The sequence below is a fragment of the Chelonoidis abingdonii genome, chromosome 10, assembly GCF_003597395.2.
Source record: "Chelonoidis abingdonii isolate Lonesome George chromosome 10, CheloAbing_2.0, whole genome shotgun sequence".
NCBI classification, from domain to species: Eukaryota; Metazoa; Chordata; order Testudines; family Testudinidae; genus Chelonoidis; species Chelonoidis abingdonii.
This window is the reverse complement of record NC_133778.1, coordinates 63,841,873-63,864,773: the sequence shown is the minus strand read 5'-3', so window position 1 is coordinate 63,864,773 and position 22,901 is coordinate 63,841,873. Positions and strand designations below refer to the sequence as shown.

General features: G+C 41.1%; 1 protein-coding gene across 4 annotated transcripts in view; it reads right to left on the bottom strand.

Moving 5' to 3' along the window:
- Positions 1 to 22,901, bottom strand: part of NCKAP5 (NCK associated protein 5) — a 608,460-nt gene that overhangs the window by 313,060 nt on the left and 272,499 nt on the right. For all 4 annotated transcript variants that reach the window (XM_075070259.1, XM_075070261.1, XM_075070260.1 and 1 more), the window contains one exon: positions 351 to 484. In XM_075070259.1, coding sequence (XP_074926360.1) covers positions 351 to 484 — 134 coding nt within the window. The remainder of the gene's footprint in view (positions 1 to 350; positions 485 to 22,901) is intronic.

Sequence of the window (22,901 nt, the reverse complement as noted above, 5' to 3'; positions counted from 1 at the left end):
CAGTGTTTTTTCATCATATCGAATAATAAAGAAAATGTAACTTTGATTTGGCCACGGCATGCATTTCTTGAGCCGTGATCTTCCAGAAAAATACTAGGGAAATATAACAGATAGTAATTGCATTTCCACAGATTTTGTTTACACTACCCTATGGAATTCTACAACAAGGTATAATCCTCTTAAATTCTATAGGTCGTATAAATCATTTACCCAGAAGCATAATGGATTTTCCCACATATATGAGAGGTTTTGCCTCCTTTCATGCTGAGCACACTGTCAGAGGGTTTCAGGCACTTTTGTATCAAAACTTTCTTTCTATACTGTGAATAAAGTTTACCATCACAACGTACCTCGAAAACTGCTCCTGCAATCCACGCATTTGAGCTCTGTTACGCTCTGACTCTAATGTCACCTCCCGTAATCTTTTTTCACTCTCAAGTCTCGAATGTCTTTCTTCCTCCAACTCATGTATCAGCTTCTCGCGCTGAAAAATATATCACCAGAGGTTATATATTAGTTGTATGTGTCCACATTTAAAAAATAAAGGTGTTTCCTTTTAAAGATAAAAATAGTAAAACTTATGAAACGTCATAAGAAAAAAGTCAAGTGTGTTTGATTTGGATATTTAATCAAATTAATGCTACAATTAGAATAATATAAATTAGAGATGGAAAGAAGATCTAACACAGTAAGCTATCTAGTCCATTTTCCTTCTACAATATGATTTCTCAGTTTTTACTTGTGCGTTAAACTTCTCAAACAATAAGGACTTTTACTTTTCCACTATTCCACATCCAATATCCTACACTGAATGCACATACACACAAAAAAGAATGAAAGAAAAAAAAATCTAATTTTTCCACTTGTTCTTTGTGTTCAGTGTTCAGTTTGTTAATGCAAATTATTATGGAGACAGAAGATTTTAGGATTTGGTAGGGTCACAAATCTACAAGACTACCGTAAAATATCCCTATCTCAGCTGCTCTACTTTGGCTCACAGACTCATTGAAATCAACAAAACAGGCCTTTAAAATCACAAGTCTCTCTCCCCCTCCTCCATCAATGGAGCAGACTTTATTTTATTTTTATAAAATACAATAGTAAAAATCTAGCTTTAAAAATCTAGATACCTAGCCAAAAAGAAAGAGAGAGAGGTTTCAGAAATGTAGTAAGAACACCCTCCACTATAAAGACATATTTAGATAAAGAGTTTTGAAAACACAGACTAAAAATGGAGCACCTCCAGCATACTGTACCTACTGTACATGTCATTTATGACATGCTAATTCTTATTAGCCTCTTAACCTCAGCTCCAAAAACGAGTGGATTCAAAAGCGTATTTCAAACAAAAGGTTACATATGACTTACAGGCCCCCACCTCCCAAAAAAAAAGCAGCAGCTTCAAAACCCACTGTTGGAACCATAAAAAAATACACACACTATCCATGAGATCCTACGACATAAAAATTACATTCTGATTGTATTTGATTATTCCACAAGCATCTAAATGAGACAGCATCAAACAGATCAAAAAGAAATGGATCAATTGATCAATGTTCTAGCAGAGAAAGAGCTCAGGCATCAGATGACTATGAAAAGCTTCATAAAATTACATTACGTATACCATTTATAGACTTTGAAAATCACTGTAAACATGATGTGGTGCAATTTGTGGCCTGTCAAAGATTTTGATGTAGGTCTGTTACTGACCTAAATTTGTATGACATACCCACAAAAAATGTATCAAGAAATTATACATATGGTTTCATTACAAAATAACAAAGGTTTCTTACTGTTAAGCCATTAAACAGAGGAGATTATTTATACAAGTCTCACAGCTATAAATCTTGCTGGATAATAATTTATAATAGCAGTAACCAAAGGACCAAAAATATGAGCACTACCAAGTGGATAAGGGATCTTAAAGACAGTGATAAATAAGTAGATGCCACAAAGGAAGGCTGGCAAGGAATTAAATGAAATATCTATATACTTGTGGAAAAATATGAGGAATTGTGCAGAGAATACAGAATTTCTGTCTAGCTAGCCATACCTAGTATCTCAAAGATGGAAATTTTCAAAATAGGAAACAAATTATTGGAAAATAAATTATTGTTCTAATTAAATTATCCAATTAATGTTCTGCCACAGACCCCGATTCTCCAAGATGCGCAACAGTACCAGATTCTCATCTGATTTCACTGGGAGTTGAGAGTGCTCAACATCTGGCAGAAGGTGCTCAGCACCTCACACTACAAGAATCCTGAATATATGAGAGCATGGAGGAGTAATTCATGCTTAAAAATACTGAGTGAGACTTTCAGAAGTGCTCAATATTTGCCTAACTGTTCTTGTTGAAGTCAATGGGGAAATACTCAATGGTTCCAATAGGAGCAGAGCTTGGCCAACGCTAAATGCTTTTGATGATACATCTATAATTCAGGCTCTCTCTCTTCCCATATGGGGGGCTTAAGAAAGGAACTCCTGGAGCCAGAAGACAGCTGTGAAAATGAAAATGAAATGAAACAGAAATGTCTGGCTGCTTAATCTGTATGCTTAAGGCCCAGTGGGGGCTGATCCAGAGAAAAGGAGAAATTACTGGGCGAAGAGCTGAACTGTCATGCCTGTACTAAGCAAGAATTGCCTGCAATAAGCCAGGGACTGCCCACAAGCACATTCAATCCTAGCAAGCACATGGTTCAGGCAAAGTTAAGGGAGTTGACTCCAGAAGGTTGATGTGCATTTCATGTATTGCATGCAAGGTAATACTATAACATAAAAGGATTCCATGTTTCTAAAACTAAACTGGTTCTTTATTAGGAAAACTATATACAGAAATGCTGCAGCTAGAATTCTAGCCATGTGCACACCTCCTGACTATTTGGTCCCTCCTCCAAACTCTTCCCTCCTGAAAACTGTGCTCCTCCCTCAAAGTTGCATGCTGCATCTTTCCTTTTAACAATTTTATTGTGCACCATGTGCAAGCATTTGCTAACTTGGTGGGGCCAGAGGTGACTAGTACATAGTTCACCACAGAGACATGGCCTTTGCCACTACCCACAGTCCTAGGGTGCTATTCCTCTAACAAGTGTCCCACTTCTTGTTTGTGTTATCACTATTTGTGTGGGACTTGCTTCCATCTGTTGCTGTCTTCATTCTGGTGGGTGGCATCCTGTTGTCCATCTGCGTTGTCCATACATCTTGTTTCTTCTCACTTCTACATCAGGACAATTAAGGCTCTTTCTGAGTCTTCCTGGTCTTGACCTTGCCCTGTTTGTCTGGGTGTACCAGCCGTCTGCTGCTACTCTGCAGTGGTCTTCAGTCTTGTCTCCACTGCTGTCCTGAGTACATAACCACATCATGTGATCTGTAACCCACTGCAATTTGCACTGCTGCTTTTGCAATTGCTTTGTGTGGCTATTCAAAGGTTGGAGCCAGACCTGATCACCTCTGTACAGAGGACTCAGGCCTTGGCTCCACTGTAGGAGCAAGTTATAAGCTTAGCTTGGCATTCTCTTAACTGCCTTTGTGTCTTGTTCATTATTTCTTTGTATGTCTCCACAGTCTGCTGCAACAGACTACCCCTCATGGGAAGCAGAGTCTTGGTTCTCTGGCCTCATACCCATCAGTCCCTGTGCTAGGCTAATACCTAGTCCACAGAAGGGTGTATCGCGATGGTCCAACATTGTCAGCAACAGACCCCTGTCTGTTCAGTCAGTCTGTTCAGTCTCTTTGCCAACATTACCACTGGCTCTGCCTTCCCATTGCTTTTTGGTTACCCAGGAGAAGATATCTTGTGTTAAAATTCCAATTTGATGCTGAATCATTCAAGTACTGTGGCCCATTGTTTGAGTATAGCATGTTGGGTATGTTGTACCTTACAAAATGCACTATCAGTTTCCAGATCACAGGTCTTGCCTGAGAGTCCTCCATACAGTCCTTCTCCCAGAAAATGGAGTAGTAACTTACTGTAATCATGTACGTCTGCTACTAAGAGTGAATACGTCTGTAATCCAGCCTTTTCCCAGGGTCAGATTCAGATTTCCTGAGGCTGTAGGGTCTCCTTCTGTGGCTGATCCCTATACTCTTTTCTCTCCTTGCACTGTTCCATGTCGCTCTCAATTGGGCATTTATGTCTGTCCTACATGGAGGCACCCTTTACTTGAGGGGCCTCTGAACAACATCAGGCACTCAGGCACACAGATGAGTGTTGCCTGCTCCTGAGTAACCCAGGGAGGAAAGGGGGACTACATACAGGTACACTCCCTGCTTCATATCATGCATACCTCTATCCCTAGGTGTGAGGTGTGTATCCATCTAATGATGTCAATTCTTAAATCTGGTCAGAGTACTGCTCAGTTCCTTTTAAACAAAATCCCCATCTTGCGCACACAGCTCATCTCTGATCTGGTAGCATAGGGCAACCTCCTGTGGGACTTTCTCCTTGAGATCTGCCCAGCTCTTAAGTATTAAAGTTCTGCTACCTGTAGCATCCCAGCCTGGTTGGTGCTGTTTTTGGATTGCCTGGAGCCTCCCCTCAGAGATATGACAGTAGTCTATGAACATGCTACAATATCTCCTGCTCCATCTCTGCTCTACTTTGGAAGGTATGCTCTGATCACTGTATCTGCCACAAGTCATGACTTTCCTGGGAAGTACCTTATCCTCACCTCATAGCACTGATCCAGTAATATGCATTGGTGTCACTCAGGAATAGTTCCTGCTGCTTTCTAGCAGCTTGTGGTCTGCCTCACATCTATCTTGTGCCTAAGGGTGAACTGATAGAATTGTTCCATTCTAAAGACAACAGCCAGCAGCTCCTTTTCTATCTGAGCACATGTATGGGCTGCTGGCTTTGCATCAGTTTTGCTTTCCACAGTACATACACTGAATCATGTCATCTGCATCCATGATCAGTCTGTCTCTCTCCTGATGCCTGGGTTCCTTTAGCTTGAACCTCTACACTTGTTCTCCACCAGTGGCTGTTATTGTTTTGATCCTTTGCTTGGATGGTTTAGCTGCCCTTGCTATTTGGAGTCCTTTCTCTGCAGTCAGATCTGTTACTCTCAACAATCTCTCTTGTGAGCTGGAATCACATTTCCCACAAAGGCTCCTGTCTTTAATTAAGGAATCTTTAATGTCTCCAAAGTTACATGTGGATGGCAGAATTCCCAGATCTGTATAGTTAGTATATTCCTACTTCTACTTCTTGGCAGTGGGTTAAAAAAAAATCCAGTATCCCTCTACTGTCTCATTCCATCTGCGGTCACAGTACTCATCAAAACACTCAACAGCTGTTCCAGTGTTTTGCTGGCTACGTCTCATCCTTTTCCCAACTCCCTCCTCCCCAATGAGACAGTAAAAAAGCTTTACCTTCATCTTCTCATCTTTATTCCCCATATTAAGCTCTGTATATAGACTCAATTCTGGCTTCCATGTTTGTGCAAGGTCTTCTGTCTGGAAATCCAGTTTTCCTAGTGGTCTGAGCCCCTCCCTCCTGACTGATATCAATAATTCTGTGTACTTTAAAGCTGTTATTATTCAGCAAAGCCTCATACCCCTTAATTAGGTAGTAGATGAGTAAGTATCGTTCCCTCCATTTTACTGATCTGATAATTGATAGGTCCTACAAGGTCACTTCAGGCAAAGCAAAGAATATAACCCGGATTTTGGCTACTCAGCCACACTGCCTTACAGAATGATTGTGTCAGATCCATATATGTGGCCATGCTTTCAGTAATCACCAAATTACACTCCCCCTTCCACAGCAAAGAATAGTGCCCAAGATTCCTGATTGCAAGTATTCATCTACTGTCCAACGAAGAACTCTGTGAGCCACTGGCAACATATATGTCACAAATGCCTGGGACTCATACAGGATAACAGCCTATTACTGCTACTGGTTACTCCTTTAACTCATGTAGTAGAAGTATGCATTACGCAACTAAAGGTTCATATGCTGCTGATGACCAATACAAGAGAAGCAGTATGGCTTGACATGATAGCATTTCTGTTTTGTCAGCTTACTTTAAACCAAAAAAAAAAAAAAACCTATAAAAAGTACCTTACAAATTACATTAAAAGAACAATAAGGTTCCAATGCAAATGTGCAAAGTTAGGAACTATTAAACTGAAGATTTCCAGAGGAAATTTAATTCAGCTCCATTGTGAGTATGCATCATGATATAAGCTTTTAATTACATGATTATATACTATTAGTTGTGCAGGACACATACTTCCTTCAGTGCACAAGATAGACAGTGAATGAGGCAGAGGGATACAAGCACAGAAAGGATGTTCTTTTGCATGCAAAGCACTGGACTGGATCTAAAACAGCCGAGTTCTTTTCCTGACTTTACCACAGATCCTCTGGGATGTTGGACAAGACTTTATAAATGCATATATGCAAGTGGGCTGAACTGAGGTTGCACTACCAACTTTAATTCCGACATTTCCTAAATTATGAATGCTTGACTTTGCAATCTTAGTGTTATTTTATTGGTGTTTTGTGTGTGTCTGTGTGTCTAGTTTATCCAAAATTAAAGACTCAAAGGACTCAAGATGAAAAATAAGGGTATGAATACGAAACTCCCACAGCTAAGGAGTCTGCAGAATTCAGGATATAAGTCACTTATGTGCAGTATACACTGAAAGTGTCCCTCAGCAATACTAATCTCACCTACAAAAATAAGGACAATATTTTCCTTCTAACCAAAAAGACAACAAAATGGTGAGATAGAAGAAGCAAACCCAGCCCACAGAAAGGCTAGACAAGATAAAGAGGTTTGTTTGTGATGGAAATAGATTCAGCATTCCTGAATCACCTACAAAACTCTGTTTGTAGCTCTCCTGTTAAAATTTACTACTGAGCAAAGTGATTGAGTGTGAACAGAAAAGCATTAGCTAGTTCCATGTTTAAGGTTCCATAGTGAGTATAAACATAATGAAGCGGGATACATGAGTGCAACAGGTTTGATGGGAAATTAAGAAAAATGAAAATAGAAACAGAAGTCATATTTTTTTAAAAAACACTAGGAAACCATGGTTATCTTGTCAATGAAGTTATCTGCACAAACTCTTGCCACAATTTTCTCTAGTTGGAGCTTTCCTTCCTTCTCTTCTTACTATTTCCCCCATCATCCGGGGTTCCTCCTCCCTGCACTCAGGAATGCTGCTATCACACCCCCTTTTAAAAATAATTCTCACTTCACCTACTTGCTTGCTAATGGCTACTCCATCTCCAGCTTTCCTGTCATCAGCAAAAACTACAAGGAGTCCTAGTGGCACCTTAGAGACTAACAAATTTACCAAAGTGCCGCAAGGACCCCTCGTTGTTTTTGCTGATACAAACTAACATGGCTACCCCTCTGAAACCTGTCATCAGCAAGCTTCTGAAGAAAGTATTCTGACTCATCTTTGATCACTTCTTGCAAAATCTCCACCATGGTTTTCAGTCTGGTTTTTGACCCAAAAAGAATCTTCTCTTTTCATGTGTTTAGAGATTGGTTGATCAAATACCACAGCTATTTCCCAACAACTATGAGTCAGAATTTTAAAGTGAATTTATTTTGCACATGATCTCAGCACTGTTTGTATTCACTCTCTGTGAATGTTTGAGTGATCTAGTTTTACAGGCTAGATGTTGTGAACAAAACTGAAGAGTTACATGCATGAATTTTTGCAAAAAATCCTATTTTAAATGTCCATGTGTAAACATTCTTGCCAGAAGTGCTTCTGTTCTCTTCCAGTCCAGGAATAGAAACAATCCCATGTGACCAATCACATTTAAGCAACACAATTGCAATCTGGAATATTCACGATCAACACAAAATTTGAGAAGAATGTTTGACTACATTCAAATGGTGAATACATTTGCAGAAATTCTGACCTCCTCCTTGATATCCGACAAAGAGAAAGACAGGCTAAATTTGTTCTGTAAATTATTGGCTCGTTATTGTGTTCTCAGATTTATTAATGACCAAAGACCCAATCCAGTGAGGTGATAGTGTCTCCCCCAAAAAGTGCTCAACTTCTCAAATCCCACTGAGCTCAATGGGAGTTAAAACAATAAATTGTTCTCTATGGTTTCCTAACCTGTCAGATAGCTTCTATCACTACCACACCTCGTCTAAGTCTATTATCTTAATCTTTTGGCCCATGTACACTAAGGCTTTGTTGGACATTTCTATTTAAATATAAAAGGGCTTTAAAGTGGGCATAAATGTAGTTTACACTCCTAGAGTAGGGAAAGAGGGCCTCAGTATATATGAGAATTCAGTCCTTTGTGTTCCTGTGTTTATTTCTTTTCTGAATACGTGTAACCTGAAGGAGAAATTAGACAGTGGATTTTCTATGGTAACTATTAATTCTCCTAAAATACAAGAATAATTATAGCAGCAATAGCCTGCAAAGTATTAAAACACAAGTTAAGGTTGTTTGATAAGGCTACTAACCCTAAGAAATTCATATTAATTGTTGACATATTTTTAAGCATTTTGAAAACAAGGACACAATTTCTTTGCAATTAATACTGATTGCTAGCAAATGCTTTTCTAGAGGTTTTAAATCAAAACAAGAAGATAATTCTCTCTCAGAACTATTTGTCTATATATAAAAAAGTTTTTTTAAGTCATTGCTATTCTAAATTAAGAGTTGTTTATAGTAGTGTATATGCAGTGTGTACATATGTTAAATGCATAACTTCAGAAGTTCTTTAACAATTCTCCATAATAACCATGCCATAATAAAAATATTGCCTGATGTAGTGGTTAGGAGCATAATAAACTACCAACCAGAAGATTCACACTGAAGAGTGGATATTAGATTCTTGCTTTTAGTAAAGTCTAGCATTTTCGCATATCTTGGGTCAAATTTTCAAATGGACCTCAACCAGATTGCCATTTGTGTACACACAAGAATGCACATTCAAATCATTGGACATACTTCTTCGTGCAATATCACTTGTGCACCCAAATGATAAAATGCACATGCACAAAAACAGCTTGCAATCAATTGTGCTAGATTTGCATGGGGAACGTTTGCCTGTGTAAATTCAATGATTTATATGCAAAAATGGTAGAGTTACACAAATACATAGCAAGGAATTTGCAAATAAATTTGTGTATGTACAAATGTTGATTTTGTTTAGACCATTTAGACCACAGAATGTATGGGAAGGAGGTTTGTTTATACTGGAGAAAATGCAAGAGCTACATTAAAAATTATATTAAATATTAGTCATAAAGGCAGCCAGGAATGATTGAACAGGAGATCTTTACCTACACTTGTCCTACACATTCTATAGAGCATAATGGTTATGGGATTCACTTGGAAGGAGAGCCCTACCCCAAACTGGTTACAGTCCCTGCTCCAGTGACTATTAAAGTATTTTACACAAAGTGGAACAGCTTCCACAGGAGAGATTGAGAGATTTATCCCAAAATACTGGCTAGGGCAATCACCCACAATGTGATAGACCCAAATCAGGCAGAGTGAGAATTTGAAGAGGAGTTTCCCATATCCCAGTTGAGTGCTTCAAATGACAGAGCAATAGAGGATAAGGAAGCAGCAGCCACTGCTACCACCACTACACTGCTTGGCAATGGTGTTTCCAAATGTCCTTGGCTTGTAATTAAAAAAAAAAAAAAAAAAAAAAAGTTAGTCAAACATGCTTGAAAACTTAATGAAACATTTATTTTCAGGTTGAATGAAATATTATGTTTGAGTTTTGTTTTGTTTTGTTTTTTGTGTGTGAGAGAAGTTTTTTGTTTTGTATTTTTGCCCAGACAGCAAATTTATTTTGGGTTCATTAGTTTCAGCCAATGAACCAAAAAAAAAAAATCAATTATTTACACAGGTTGAATAATAATACCAATTGTATATATTGTGTCTGTATTAGGCACACTGTTAAGTGTATATGTCCCATAAATAATGGGGGGGAACACTGTGACCCTACAAAAATATATATCATTTATTATTTAATCATAATTACTCTGGGTTGTGTGTTTTAGTTTAAATTTAAAATGATTCAGACTTCAGAATGTCCTTCGTCTGTTCCTCATCGATTGCTGTTAAACTAAATGTTTCTCATTCTGTAATCAATACTTCTTTAGGAAAATAAACCCAGGCACTGACAAACAGCTATGCAGCATATTGCAGCTTTCCTGGTAGTGGATTTTGACAATATAAAAAACTACTACCCCCAATGAATTAAAAAAAGCTACACACTGGGTTTTGTGCTTATTGCAATTTTCACAAGCTGCTTACATCTGAGTAATTTTCCTGTAACAAGACTATTAAATTAGGCAACTGTTGAATCTTGAACTTACCGACAATAGTGATTAATATGCCTTTGTTCTTTATTACTGTTTCAAAATCTACTACTAATGTTGGTAGTATTTTTGAAGCTTTTCCAGTGATGAAGTTATAGATATATTTATATCAATGTGAAGCTGTATGATAGAGACAGTAACAAAAAAGTTCTTCAGGAATTGAGTCTTGGAAATCAGGGGAGTAACATGTTATATAGTGCTATATATCTTTAAAAATTAGACTTTTTAATTTTGTGTGGTTGCTTTGCCATCAAAGTGAAGTAGGCCTTTATCTGACACAGATGTTTGCTACTGAGGCTCAAGGAGAGAGTTCCCTCCTTCATTCTAGCTTTTTCTCTTAACTTTTAATGTTATTTCTTAATGTGATCTCTCCCAAAATCTATTCCCTTTAAAACTCCAGAACAGCAGGATCTATAACTACAGGATAGACAGCAGAATGTGAGAATATAAACAAAATTACCAGTGGCCGATGCCTTCTCTCTCACCCTAATCCCTTTATTCCAAAAGGAAAAAGTTCTAAACAACAACCTTCTGGCTCCTTAATATACATCGGGAAAACCAGAACGTCCTAAACCATTTGAATGGTCAAAAAGTATTTTCCAGTATTGCTCTATTATGACCTGAGGACTTCTTGATGCTAACTGACAGGGTATATAGAGTGCATAATTGTCACAGGGATGCCCTGGATCTGGTATTTACATTCTAGCTCAACAAAAAGTGTCCTGTAAGGTTTCTGCTGAAAGCCTGTATCACACTGATCATCCTAATCTTTGCAAAATGTATGTGTGAATAATATGTAAGGAGATAGATAGATAGATATATCTAGATATAGATAGATATATAGATATATCTAGATATAGATATAGATATTGGACATTGTGTTCATAATGTAAGGCGGCTCTTGGCTCCTTACTGAAACAGTGGTTTTTTTGGTTGGCCCTCTCCCAATTCCAGGAGAAAGAGGAAGCACTTAAGAGGAGTCAAGATCCTGGGACCCCGAGCTGAGCCAGGGAGAGAGCAGCAGCCCAGAGGCAGAGAAGCCAGAGCAGCAGTCCAGAGCCAGGAAGCTGAGCAGCGGAGAGCAGCCATGCTGACGGTAAGCCAGGACCGAGCTTCAGTGGGGAGCCACAGAACCAGACCAGGATAGTGGAAGGTCTACCATGCCTCAAGTAAACTAGAGCTGAGAGCTGTAAGCAGCTAGAGAGAACAAGGTGGGGATCCTGGTCAAAGGGGGCCCAACAGAGGGAGACGTCCTCAGACAAGACTAGACTCGGAGGGAGAGATGCAAACCCAAAGAAAGGGCCAATACTGGGGAGAAGAGACCCTCCATGTTGAGTCTGAGGGTGTGTAGCCACCACCAGAATAGTTATTTTACCCATGGCATCACCACTGCACATACAGGTCCTGGCAAGGAGGCCTTGGACATGAGAGGAATAGTCTGAGTTCCAGAGACTGATGTTTATGGTGTTCCCTGTGCCCACAGTGCAGGGTTCCATGATCTTTCAATCTTTTCAGTTTTTCCCTTATTTGTTTACAGTTGCTGTTTAATAAATACTGTGCAGTTTAAAACTAATGTAGTGATCACTGGGTCAGGGAAGTGGAGAGTGATGAGAGAGAGTACCATGGAGTGGGGAAACCCTAGACCCCATCCTGAGTGGCTCATAATGAGACTTGGGGCTGAGCTCCCCCGGGATCCTGCACCCAGCCTTATCAGAGTTATGAGGACTCTGCTGCATGGAAGAGAGAAAGAGGAGTCCCTGAGGTCAGGAAGGCATCCAGGTAAAGAGAGCTTGGGCAGGGACTCAGATCCTTTCACGATCCCATTCCAGTTGGATAGTACAGAAGCCAGGAAAATTCTCCACAGTAGTGGAGCCATTCCCCTGCTTACACTAAAGGCAGGTCACCCAGACATAGCATGCCTGAAGTCAGGTTCCACCAGACAGGATATGGGAGACATTTATCTCCCTGGCTGCCCATTGTGTATTGTGTGTCTTACAATGGAAATCTGTTTGCATGCCGAGTTAAATACTAACGAAGGGATTGCGGGAACTTCAGAAGGAAAATTAACAGGAAGAAGTAAACAAAGTGGGAGTTGAGGAGAGACTTTTTTAGAGATGAAAAACAAACAACTGGTTTAGTGTATCTAAGGGTGAAGAAAGACACCATGCCTTTCTTCAGCTGGGGAGACAAATTGCCAGTAGGCTTGATCTCATGAAAAGAGGGTCTCTACAGTCTTAGCTGAAAAACACTGTGAAAAGGACTTTGGGGTAGACAAGAGGGCATATTGTGAGTTAAGTTTAGGCTCTAGAATGTGTGACAGTTGTATTGCATATGTAAGCTTTTATTTCCAATAGTTCTGTTTGCTATTATCTGAATCTCTGCTCTTCGTTAACTAAACATACACTTGCTTTCTCTATAAATAAATCTAAGTGCTGGGTGTTAAGCAAAGCTGTGCTGAGGTGTAGGATCTGGTAATTGATTATCAGCAGGTAAGTATGCCCATTGGTCTGCCCATTGGTCTGTGATGGGATGGGAACTGAGTTACTGCAGAGAATTCTTTCTTGGGTGCTGGCTGGTGAGTCTTGCCCACATGCTCAGGGTTTAGCTGATCGCCATATTTGGGGTCGGGAAGGAATTTTCCTCCGGGGCAGATTGGCAGAGGCCCTGGAGGTTTTTTGCCTTCCTCTGCTGCGTGGGGCATGGGTCACTTGCTGGAGGATTCTCTGCAGCTTGAGGTCTTCAAACCACAATTTGAAGACTTCAATAACTCGGACATAGGTTAGGGGTTTGTTATAGAAGTGGATGGGTAGGATTCTGTGGCCGGCTTTGTGCAGGAGGTCAGACTAGATGATCATAATGGTCCCTTCTGACCTTAAAGTCTATGAGTCTATAATTCTGAGTGTCCAGTAGATAGGGGCTGGACCCCACAGAGAGGTGATCAGAGCACTCGGGAGTTAGATTGTGCCTATTGCGAGCTAGGGTAACCAGACAGCAAATGTGAAAAATCGGGACGAGGGCGGGGGGGTAATAGGAGCATATATAAGAAAAAGACACAAAAATCGGGACTGTCCCCATAAAATCGGGACATCTGGTCACCCTATTGCAAGCCTGCATAAGGGCAAGCAAACCCTGCACAGACTGAGAGCGGAGTGCTTGCATTGCCTTTGGCTGGGAGAATCAGGGAGCTGACCTCCGGCAGGCACAGATAAGGCTCCCTCATGCTAAGAGCAGATGGTAGCAAGGTGCTTTACAACATTGGGTATCCCCATGGAGTGTCACACCTACAAATGATTAATAAATCAGAACAAACAGTTTCAATTTTTTTGTTTTAAATTTGGATAAGCTTAAACATATCCCCCACCTTCTGTTTATTAGCAAACACCAAATACATTTGTTCAGTGACTAGTAGTTACAAACTCTAAGTTTTGCTTGCTTCTATGATGAATAGTAAGAGAGGAATGTAGAACTTTTATTGTTACTGGTTGATATTTTAGTGACATTAGACCGTAGATTGCACGGTTTATATTCTTACAAGATGGCATTATTTCAAACCAATTCAAGTAAATTTAAAGGGTTTTCTTGCTACAGTTACTATTTCTGTATAAAATAGCATACACTAGCTCTCATTAGGCAGTAGCTCAAAATTGCCACCAAGTGGCAGGACAGCGACTGAATTTAGCTGTATTTATACAGAACTGGTATGATTTTAATTGTATCTCTGCAACAAAATAACTGCTGTTCTGAAGCTCCTTTTTCATTATAATTGTACAATTAATCTGTATTTAGAAATTTAGAAGGCTGTTACATATGCAGTACCGTATATACAGTTGAGCTTGTGGTGGCATTTGTTTTAAAAGTGAAAATTATTTTAAATAATTAAAAACAAACTTTCAGGGAAGAACTGGCAATTAACACTTGTCTTCCTGTCTCTCTACAACTGTGGTATACAGCCAACACTCAGGTTGGTGACGGGAGAGGAGGGGGGATAAGGGGATAGCTCTTACTGCCAAATAGCCATTTAATTATGTGAAACAGGCAACCCAGCCCACATAAAATTGGAGTCACCACTGAAACCACTCAGTCTTCCAAAGACTAATAAACTGGGAGTTATTATGTGGACTTCTTTTACAATCTTTCTTGGAGACACTGCTCTAGACATACTAGTGGTAATATATAATCCACTACAGAAATATAAACCATTTACAGGTAGGCAATATGTAGACAGAACAAGACATCTGAATCCCTGGGTAGCCATCCTCTCATTTTCACTTACTGAACTTTCCAAAATCTGTCTGAATATTGCATTTTCAACACCAAATGAAGAGAAACAATAAATATATTTGTCAGTCCTTTCTCTTTATGGGAATATTTATTGTTCAGTATAGCTCAGAGATAAGTCTTGAATTGATCTTCAGTTTCTAGCATAATTAATTTTGCATTCTGAGCAGTACATTCTTTCCTTGATGTGTGAACACCATTGGCGGAGGGTGGGGGGACTTCTTAGTGAACAAGAAAAGTTCCATATAGTCAGACCGTGGGATTTTTATCTGAAAACCATAAAGCTTTTCAAAAACAAATTTGAAAATGTAATTGAGCTTCTAATAGCTTCTACAGACAGTAATTAATGAAATCTCATTTCCTTAAATTAAACATAATAAAATGTTTTTCAAGATCAAATAAAAACTTAGATATTAGGGCAGAGATAATTTGTATGAAAATCCAGTATTCAAAAATTGTTCAGAATAAGGCTAAATCAACAGCAAAATGAGTAACTGTAATAAGTAATGCGTAAACTCTTTTTCCCTGCATCATGTTAGCTTTTATTTGCTGATGATTACTCTAATCGCTTCACCACACATTGTGATCAGGAGGTGACTTGTTTCATGTTAAGACAGCTAAGCAAGCACAACAGTTCCTTAAAACTAATCACTTACCCCCTTTTCAATTTAAAAAAGTGAGTTTTCATTTAACTAACATAACCTGTTTCAATGGCAGGTTTATGAATTCTGAATTGATGTGCAAAAATCCATTCAGTGTTAAAAAGTTTTTATTTCCCATTTGTCTGATTGTAGAGCATTTACAATGAGAACAAAGGGATTGCGACATACTGGCATTTAATCAACAACTCATGACTCAGTACAGCCCAGCAAATCACTATCTTAAGAGCCAAACTGTGGTGTACCAGCACAGTGCCAACAACTTCGTGACTGAACCACTCCTTGGGCTGACAAATTTTATTGGGTGACTGTAGCAGGGTGGTTACCCCGCTCCTGCCCTGAAGGGCTTAAAACAGCCCTGGGGGAAGGTTGTGGCTGGGAGCTGCTAAGCTGGGCTGACTGGGAAGTGGCTGCAGCTGGGCCATGCCCCAGTCAGGCCACAGCTGGCCTGTATAAAGAGGCTGGGAGCCAGGAGCTCAACAATCTCCCTCTGCCTGTAGAGGGAGAAGGGCCTGGCTGCAGGGAGCTAGAGACAAGGTACCTGAGCGGCACAGGGCTGGGGAAAAGCAGAAGAGCTGGGGAGCTCCAGCCTGGAAAGCCCCAGGCTGCGGCCTAGCATAAGGCCAACAGGTACTGGGGGTTGCAGAAGGCAGCCCAGAGGTAGGCAAATGCAGCAGGTCCAAACCTACCCTTGCCTATGATGACTAGGCTGATACTGCAGTCTGCCCCAGGGTGGGGGCTAGACGATGACTGGCAGTAGCCTTATACTGAGGCAAGGTGGGGATAGTGAGTGAGGGTTCTCCGGGAAGGGGAGACCCTAAGACTGCCAAGGGGAAGCACCTCAGACAACAGAGTACCAGGTCCGGGAAAGACACAGGGGCCAGAGGACAGGCAGACCACTGGCCTGCAGAGGGCACCCAGAGCTGGAACAAGCTAATTCCCAGAAGTCACCAGCAGGCTGGGCTGCAGGGGTGAGTCCACTCCTCTACACTGACACACAGAATTCTTCCATACCTCAAGGAATGTTTTATACCAGATCTGCAACTCAAACATTAAGATTTCCCGAAAGGGATGGTTTGACCAAGATGGAGCATTGATACGTTTCATTTTCTGCTTGCTGGATAATAACGTAAAAGAATTCCATGTTTCTAGTGTTATCAGCAACATGCCTGGGAGTCCTTCTAGTTTCTGCTAACACTGGAACATCTCTGGTACCAGGCTGATGCCCACAAAAAAAGTAATTGTGACAGACATACTTTTCCCTTCACTGATAGTAATGCAGCAATCCACAAAACTCTAACGTCTGCTGTATTCCTCTCAGTCCAGACATTTACACCATGCTCAACACCATAGTTAGCATCCAAGTACAGCAAACCTAACCTCTTGTTCATAGCAAATCTGATGTGTCCAAGGGGTCAGCCGAGGAATTACATGATCTCTGGACTTTTTGAGATAGGTGAACCATTTGGAACATAAATTGTTTGGAATAATCCACCATGAACAAGGATTGAAAAGTAAAAGGACTCTTCCATCCACGAATGTTGGAATACATTCTTTGGCAACTGAGCCAATGCTGGTGGCAAAGGAATGAATCAAACTTAAGACATTTCTTCGCTGCTGCCTCCTTTTCTCACCCAATTTTTGAGAGTTTCACCGTGCTGCTCAGGAACACTATTATGTAGCAGCTGCAGCAGCAGAAACTAAGTCTTCCCTTCTGGAGATGGAGAGATCCCAGCTACGTCCGCTACCCCTATCGCTGCACACAGTACACCTGAGAAGCCCAGTAAAGCTTGTAAGAATCTGGCTGGTATCATTGCTTCTCAGAGCAGTAGATGCTAACAATTAAAGTGATCTGTTTTTTTACAGTTTCACTCTGCTTCTGAAGAGGGAAGCAGCATACGGAACAAAGGGATGATGAGATCCAGGGAGTAATGTAGTCTCACCTGCTCTTTTTCCAGCACCCAATATAGGATGGAGGGCAATAGGGGTGGGCTTTCCTTGCAAACAGCAATAAAGGCCACACAGGAGCTAGATATTGTTTGGACACTATCCAAGCATGAGTGGAGGGTTGGTCCTTAATTTCTCTAATTGGTGTATCTTCACATTGAGATCTATGTGATAGGCACAGATGGATTCAAATTGATTTAACATATCTCACTTCTGCACAGAGATCCACATAGTTGAATTTAGTGCAGGGTGGACAAACTATAATCCGGCCCTTGAGCTCCCCCTGGGAAGCAGGGTCTGGGGCTTACTCTGCTCCGGCACTCCAGGTGGGGGAGCAGGGTTGGGGGTTCTGCTCTGCACACTGCCCCTGCCCAAAGTACCTCCCCCACAGCTCCCATTGGCCAGGAAGCGCAGGCAATGGGAGCTGCAGGGGCAGAGCCTGTGGACTGGGTGGCGCACAGCAGAGCCACCTGGCTGCGCCTCTGCATAGGAGCTGGAGGAGCAGATGTGCTGCTGCTTCCGATAGCTGATTGAGGTAAGTGCCACCTAGAGCCTGCATCCTGAGCCAGCCCACACACACACTCCAAACCTCCTGCCATCCTCTGAACCCCTCGGTCCCAGCCTGGAGTACCCTCCTACACCCCAAACCCCTCCTTCCCAGCCCTCACCCTCTCCCACACCTCAACCTCAATTTTGTGAGCATTCATGGCCCACCACACAATTTCTATATCCAGGTGTGGCCCTCAGGCCAAAAAGTTTGCCCACCCCTGACTTTGCCTTTAACAGAGCAAGAGAGGAATAAATATCTGCCGCAAGTCTGGTAGAACTTCAGTCAATATAAGAAAAACTGTAGGAAATAAACATGGTCAAGCAAAGAGTTGAAGTGAAGAGCAAAAGAAAACTTTAAAAATGCTAATTTATTTCACGCGCATCATCTATTTACTTTCATTAGATATGCATTTGGCAGCAAATTTTACAGTTCATCTGATATCAGGGGAATTCCTGCAAGTAGTGGACCAGATTATTGCTTGTTCCAGATTATATAAAAATAGCTCTTACTTTTCAAATTATAGTAAAGCCTCAAGGCCCTCAGCAAAACTAGGTCTTGCTACTCTAGTATAGCAAGATATTTGCCTGGGAAGGGACAGCAGTATTCATTGTGGTTACTCAACTGTTTATATCACCTCAGTTACACAGCATTATACATGCAGTCTTCACTAGTACAATTCTGACCTGAACTTACTATATAATTATCTCAGCCCACCTTAGAATTATCTCAGAATGCAAACTGTATCCAACTCTGACTGACAAATATTTTTATTCAAAACGTAATGTATGAGCACTAAATCCAATGGTCTTTACATTCATGCTGCTTGGATAAACTAAACCTGTAAAACTAAGCTCAGAGCGGCCCATGTGGCGTAAAAATGTTATCAGAAGGAAAGACGGGGGGAGAGATTCCTCAAGCTGCTGTACAATGACTCGTATCGCAGCCAGTATTCTTCTCTCATGCAAGATATATTTTCAAAATGTGAATTTAAGAGGCAGAGAGTTTCCAGAACTTTACAGCATTGTCTTGAGAATTATTCTCCTAGCAGTGAATGATACTATTCAAAAATAAGCCCCCTAGCCATGGCAGCACAATTTTGAAGTGTTGAAATTATTCAGATTGATTTTAGGTAGGCTGACTGTCTTCACATTGGTACCTTCCTTATAACTCATTACAGCAAAACAGTATTTCTTAGTGTGCTTGCAGTACACGCATGAAATATGGAGGAAGGGCAGGAGGAAGAAACCACAGTTTTTTAAATATTTAGGGCTTGATTCTGATTTCTGATCCTTTGATGCCTATCACCCTAAAGTGGAATTTCATCTAACTTCTGCAATGGGATAAATACCACCTTCCAAAAGGTCCTTTAGGACAGATATGTCTGTCCAGTGCACCTATTCTCACATGGCACTAGAAGAAGGAGGATGGTTTGGAAAAAAGTGTGGAGTGGGAAGGGAAGAAGAAGAAAAAACAATTACAAACCTTTCCATGACAGTTGTTCTTCGAGATGTGCTGCTCATGTCCATTCCACATTAGGTTCACGTGCACCATCTCTGGAGATTTTTCCTCAGTCGTATTCATTGGGCCAGCTCTAGCGCTCTCTGGTGCCATGTGCAGGGCTGGCTCCAAGTTTTTTGCAGCCCCAAGCAAAAAAAATTTCTCGCAGCCCCCCTCGGCCCCGCCCCAACTCCATCCCTTCCCCAAATCCCTGGCCCAACTCCACCCCTTCCCCAAATCCCCTCCTACCCCTCACTCCCAGGTTTGCCTGGGAGTAAGCAGGGAGAAGCAGAACAGCGGCGCACTCGGGGGAGGGGGCGGAAGTGAGCAGGGAAGAGCAGTTCCTCTGCCCCTATCCCCGGGGTTACTTCCTGCGGCCTTCCCTGTGCCCCCCACTCCTGCAGCTCACCTCCATTCAGGGGGGCCAGCTCCCAGCTTTTTGCACCTCAAGAAAAAAAAAGGAGCCAGAGTGCCACCCCTTGGAAAGTGCCACCCCAAGCACATGCTGAAGCGCTGGTGCCTAGAGCCAGCCCTGGCGATGTTAGCCTCTCTCAGACATTTCAGACAACTGGAGTGTGGGACACTCACTGGCATAGGCTTGCTGCAAGAGTCACAAGATTTGAAGCCCAGGGCATGCTCAGACCTAAGAGTGAAAGGAGCCCCTCTATGCTAAGGGAGGGGGATTGACTAACTATTTACACTACTGCTAACTATGACTAATAAAACTAAGCTGAATAGAAAACCACTGAATAATGCCTTGCTGAAGCAAGAGGAGATGTTTGAGCACCTGTCAAGGGCAGTAAGAAAGAACTGAGAGGGTCGCAGTGCCCCTTATACCAGTGCATAAGCACGCAGCACAAGAGGCTGCTAGAGACAGCCCAATGGACACCACTGAGGGAAAAATCTCCAGCGACAGTGCATGGACCTAACATGGAATGGACATGAGCAAGCACTCAAACAAGAAGATACATTTAGCTTGACTGAGCCTCTGGGAGCTACCACAACATGAATATTAAATGCAGTGTATGCTGCTAGCCTGTCCCCTCCAACCCAGGAAGGACTACCATCATGCCCAAGTCTTTTTCAAGTCTCTTCCTCAGACCACTGTCTATTAATTCAAAAACCAAGTAAAGACAAAACAAACCTATTCCCCTGACCAACATGGGCTGAAGAGGCCCAGAACCCTTGGCCTCCCTCAGGGCCAGTCACAGGAGCCAACTTTCCTTCCACTGCTCCCCCTCCAACTGAGCTTTCCCAGCCCTTTATAGGAATCACCTGACCCCTTTCCCAACTAGGTCTGATAATCCACTAGGGCTGGCTGGCACCAGGTCCTGTGATCCTTTAAGGGGCAGATCACTCTATTACAGACACCACCTGGAATAAACAGTACACGTGAGCCTCCTCAAGATGCATCATGCAAGACAGTGTATCCCCTTCTAGGTATGCACACAGTATTTTCACCTCAAGTTCTCTGACCTATGCAACGAATGAACATGTTTGACCTACCATGATGGCATAAAGTGAATGGTTTTGCCATAACCAGTTGGCATATCTCTTAGCTCAAATAACTGTATTTGGGCTGAACCGTTGTAGGGTAAAATGCAAGAGAGCTCCAAAAGGAGCACTCCTCTTAAAATTGCTTCACTTTCTTGTCTCACCTGCAGTTTACAGGTCATATATAGGACAATACTGTAGGCATGCCTGGCTGCAGGTACAAGACACTTTAGATAAACCAAAATAGTTCCATGTCCTAGACAATCCTAAGATTATTTCCTCATTCCATTTGCACTCAGCACAAACACAAGTAACACTTATATGATGTTGATTACATAAATGAGGTTGTGGTTGGTACAGATACCTTTATTTTTGGGATCTGTACAGGTGAGACAGGAGCTGGCAAGACATTGTGTGTGGCATGCACACAATGGGAATGACACCAGGAATATTATAAGGATTATAGTTGATTTAATAAGGTGGACTTGTAGAACTTTGCATCATTCTGACAGGAAGATTGATGAATAGAGATTCTTACAAAGTAAAAGCAGCATATGTTTGCTGCCTTGATGCCACACAGAAATAAACGTGATGCAATTTTTGGAGTTATTTCCTTTTAATATAAACACATGCGAATCCTGCCAATAGAGACACTATCAAGCAGATAACTAAGCTATAACGCTATGCAAGCATCAAGTGGTTTTGAGGTTATTGTGCAAATCTCAAAAAAAAACCTAGACTGATTATCAATGTTATCAGAGCCTAAAGGTTGTGAGGTAGTCTAATGTCACAGATTTCGCATTTACATTTCTATGCATCATACTCAGCTGATATATCAAACAATAGCTTGTTACCAGCCACCTCTTCACATAGCTTTTTACCAGGTTCTTTATGGTACTGCTCATGAACATGTCAGTTTATTAAATTTTTCCTGTGTTCATTTGTAGAGTTCTTTTATGCTTAGAAAAGTAATTGTAAAAAATTGCACCATATTTATTCAACTGCTCCATTTATGGATTCAACACTCCTATCTACTTAATTTTCTGAAAACAACACTTTTTACATTTTTTTCACTTCTGTGAGCACTGCAGAGCCATCACAGCTATGGACAATGGGGAAATGTGAAAGATTATTTTCTTGTTCCATCTTCAACAAGATTTTTTTAAGGAGTTCCCATTGCAGAATCTTTACTATTGCTGAAGATGCATGCATCAGAAAGAACAGAGCTTGACTTTCAGATAGAGGCTGAGTTTGCAGGTCTGGTATGTGGGAGAAAAGGACATCTTTTTAGTTGTAATCTGGGCAAACTGGATATGGTAATTACGAGACAATATAACTGCAGTCACATGATGTCATTTTTCAGAATTACTTTCCTTCCATTGCTCCCCCTCCAACTGAGCTTTCCCAGCCCTTTTCAGAGCATAATTACACTTGAAGTTCCACCCATACTTTCAACATTTCCTGGGCCAAATTATGTTCTAAGTTATACTTTTGCTATCTCGTTAGCCCAGTTCTCTGCTCCTCCTGGTTTCTTGGGAGATGAAATAGCAACAGGAGTTAAACTAAAAAATTTGTTCAAACACTCTCTTTATTCGAGAAGCTGAGCTAGATTCACTGTTGTGATAGAATTCCTACACAGATAGGAGACTTCTATCCCTTAGTTCTTGTTTTGCTATTTCCATCTCTATTGATTGCCATATATTATGCATTTTGTTTAATCATATCAAATGACCATTTCTTCTGACCCATTACTTAGTCTTACACAAATCTGTAGACATTGACTTGATGCAGAGCAAGATAACTATTTTGACATTTATTTCAGCTAAGAGTCAGTTAAGAGCATTTTAACCATGCACAAATTTAAGTGTGAAATTGCTTTGTACAGTGTCCTAGCTGCATCACTTTTAAGAGGTGTTGTCTTACACACCTGCAGCAGGTTTTACAGCTTTGTCATTTAGAAATGGTACTCCAGCAAGGGAAGCTACCTTAGTGAGGTCAGAACATGTAGGGATAAAGTGAGGAAGGCTAAAAGCCGCGTAGAACTGGACCTTGCAAAGGGAATCAAAACCAATAGTAAAAGGTTCTACAGCCACATAAATAAGAAGAAAACAAAGAAAGAAGAAGTGGGGCCGCTATACACTGAGG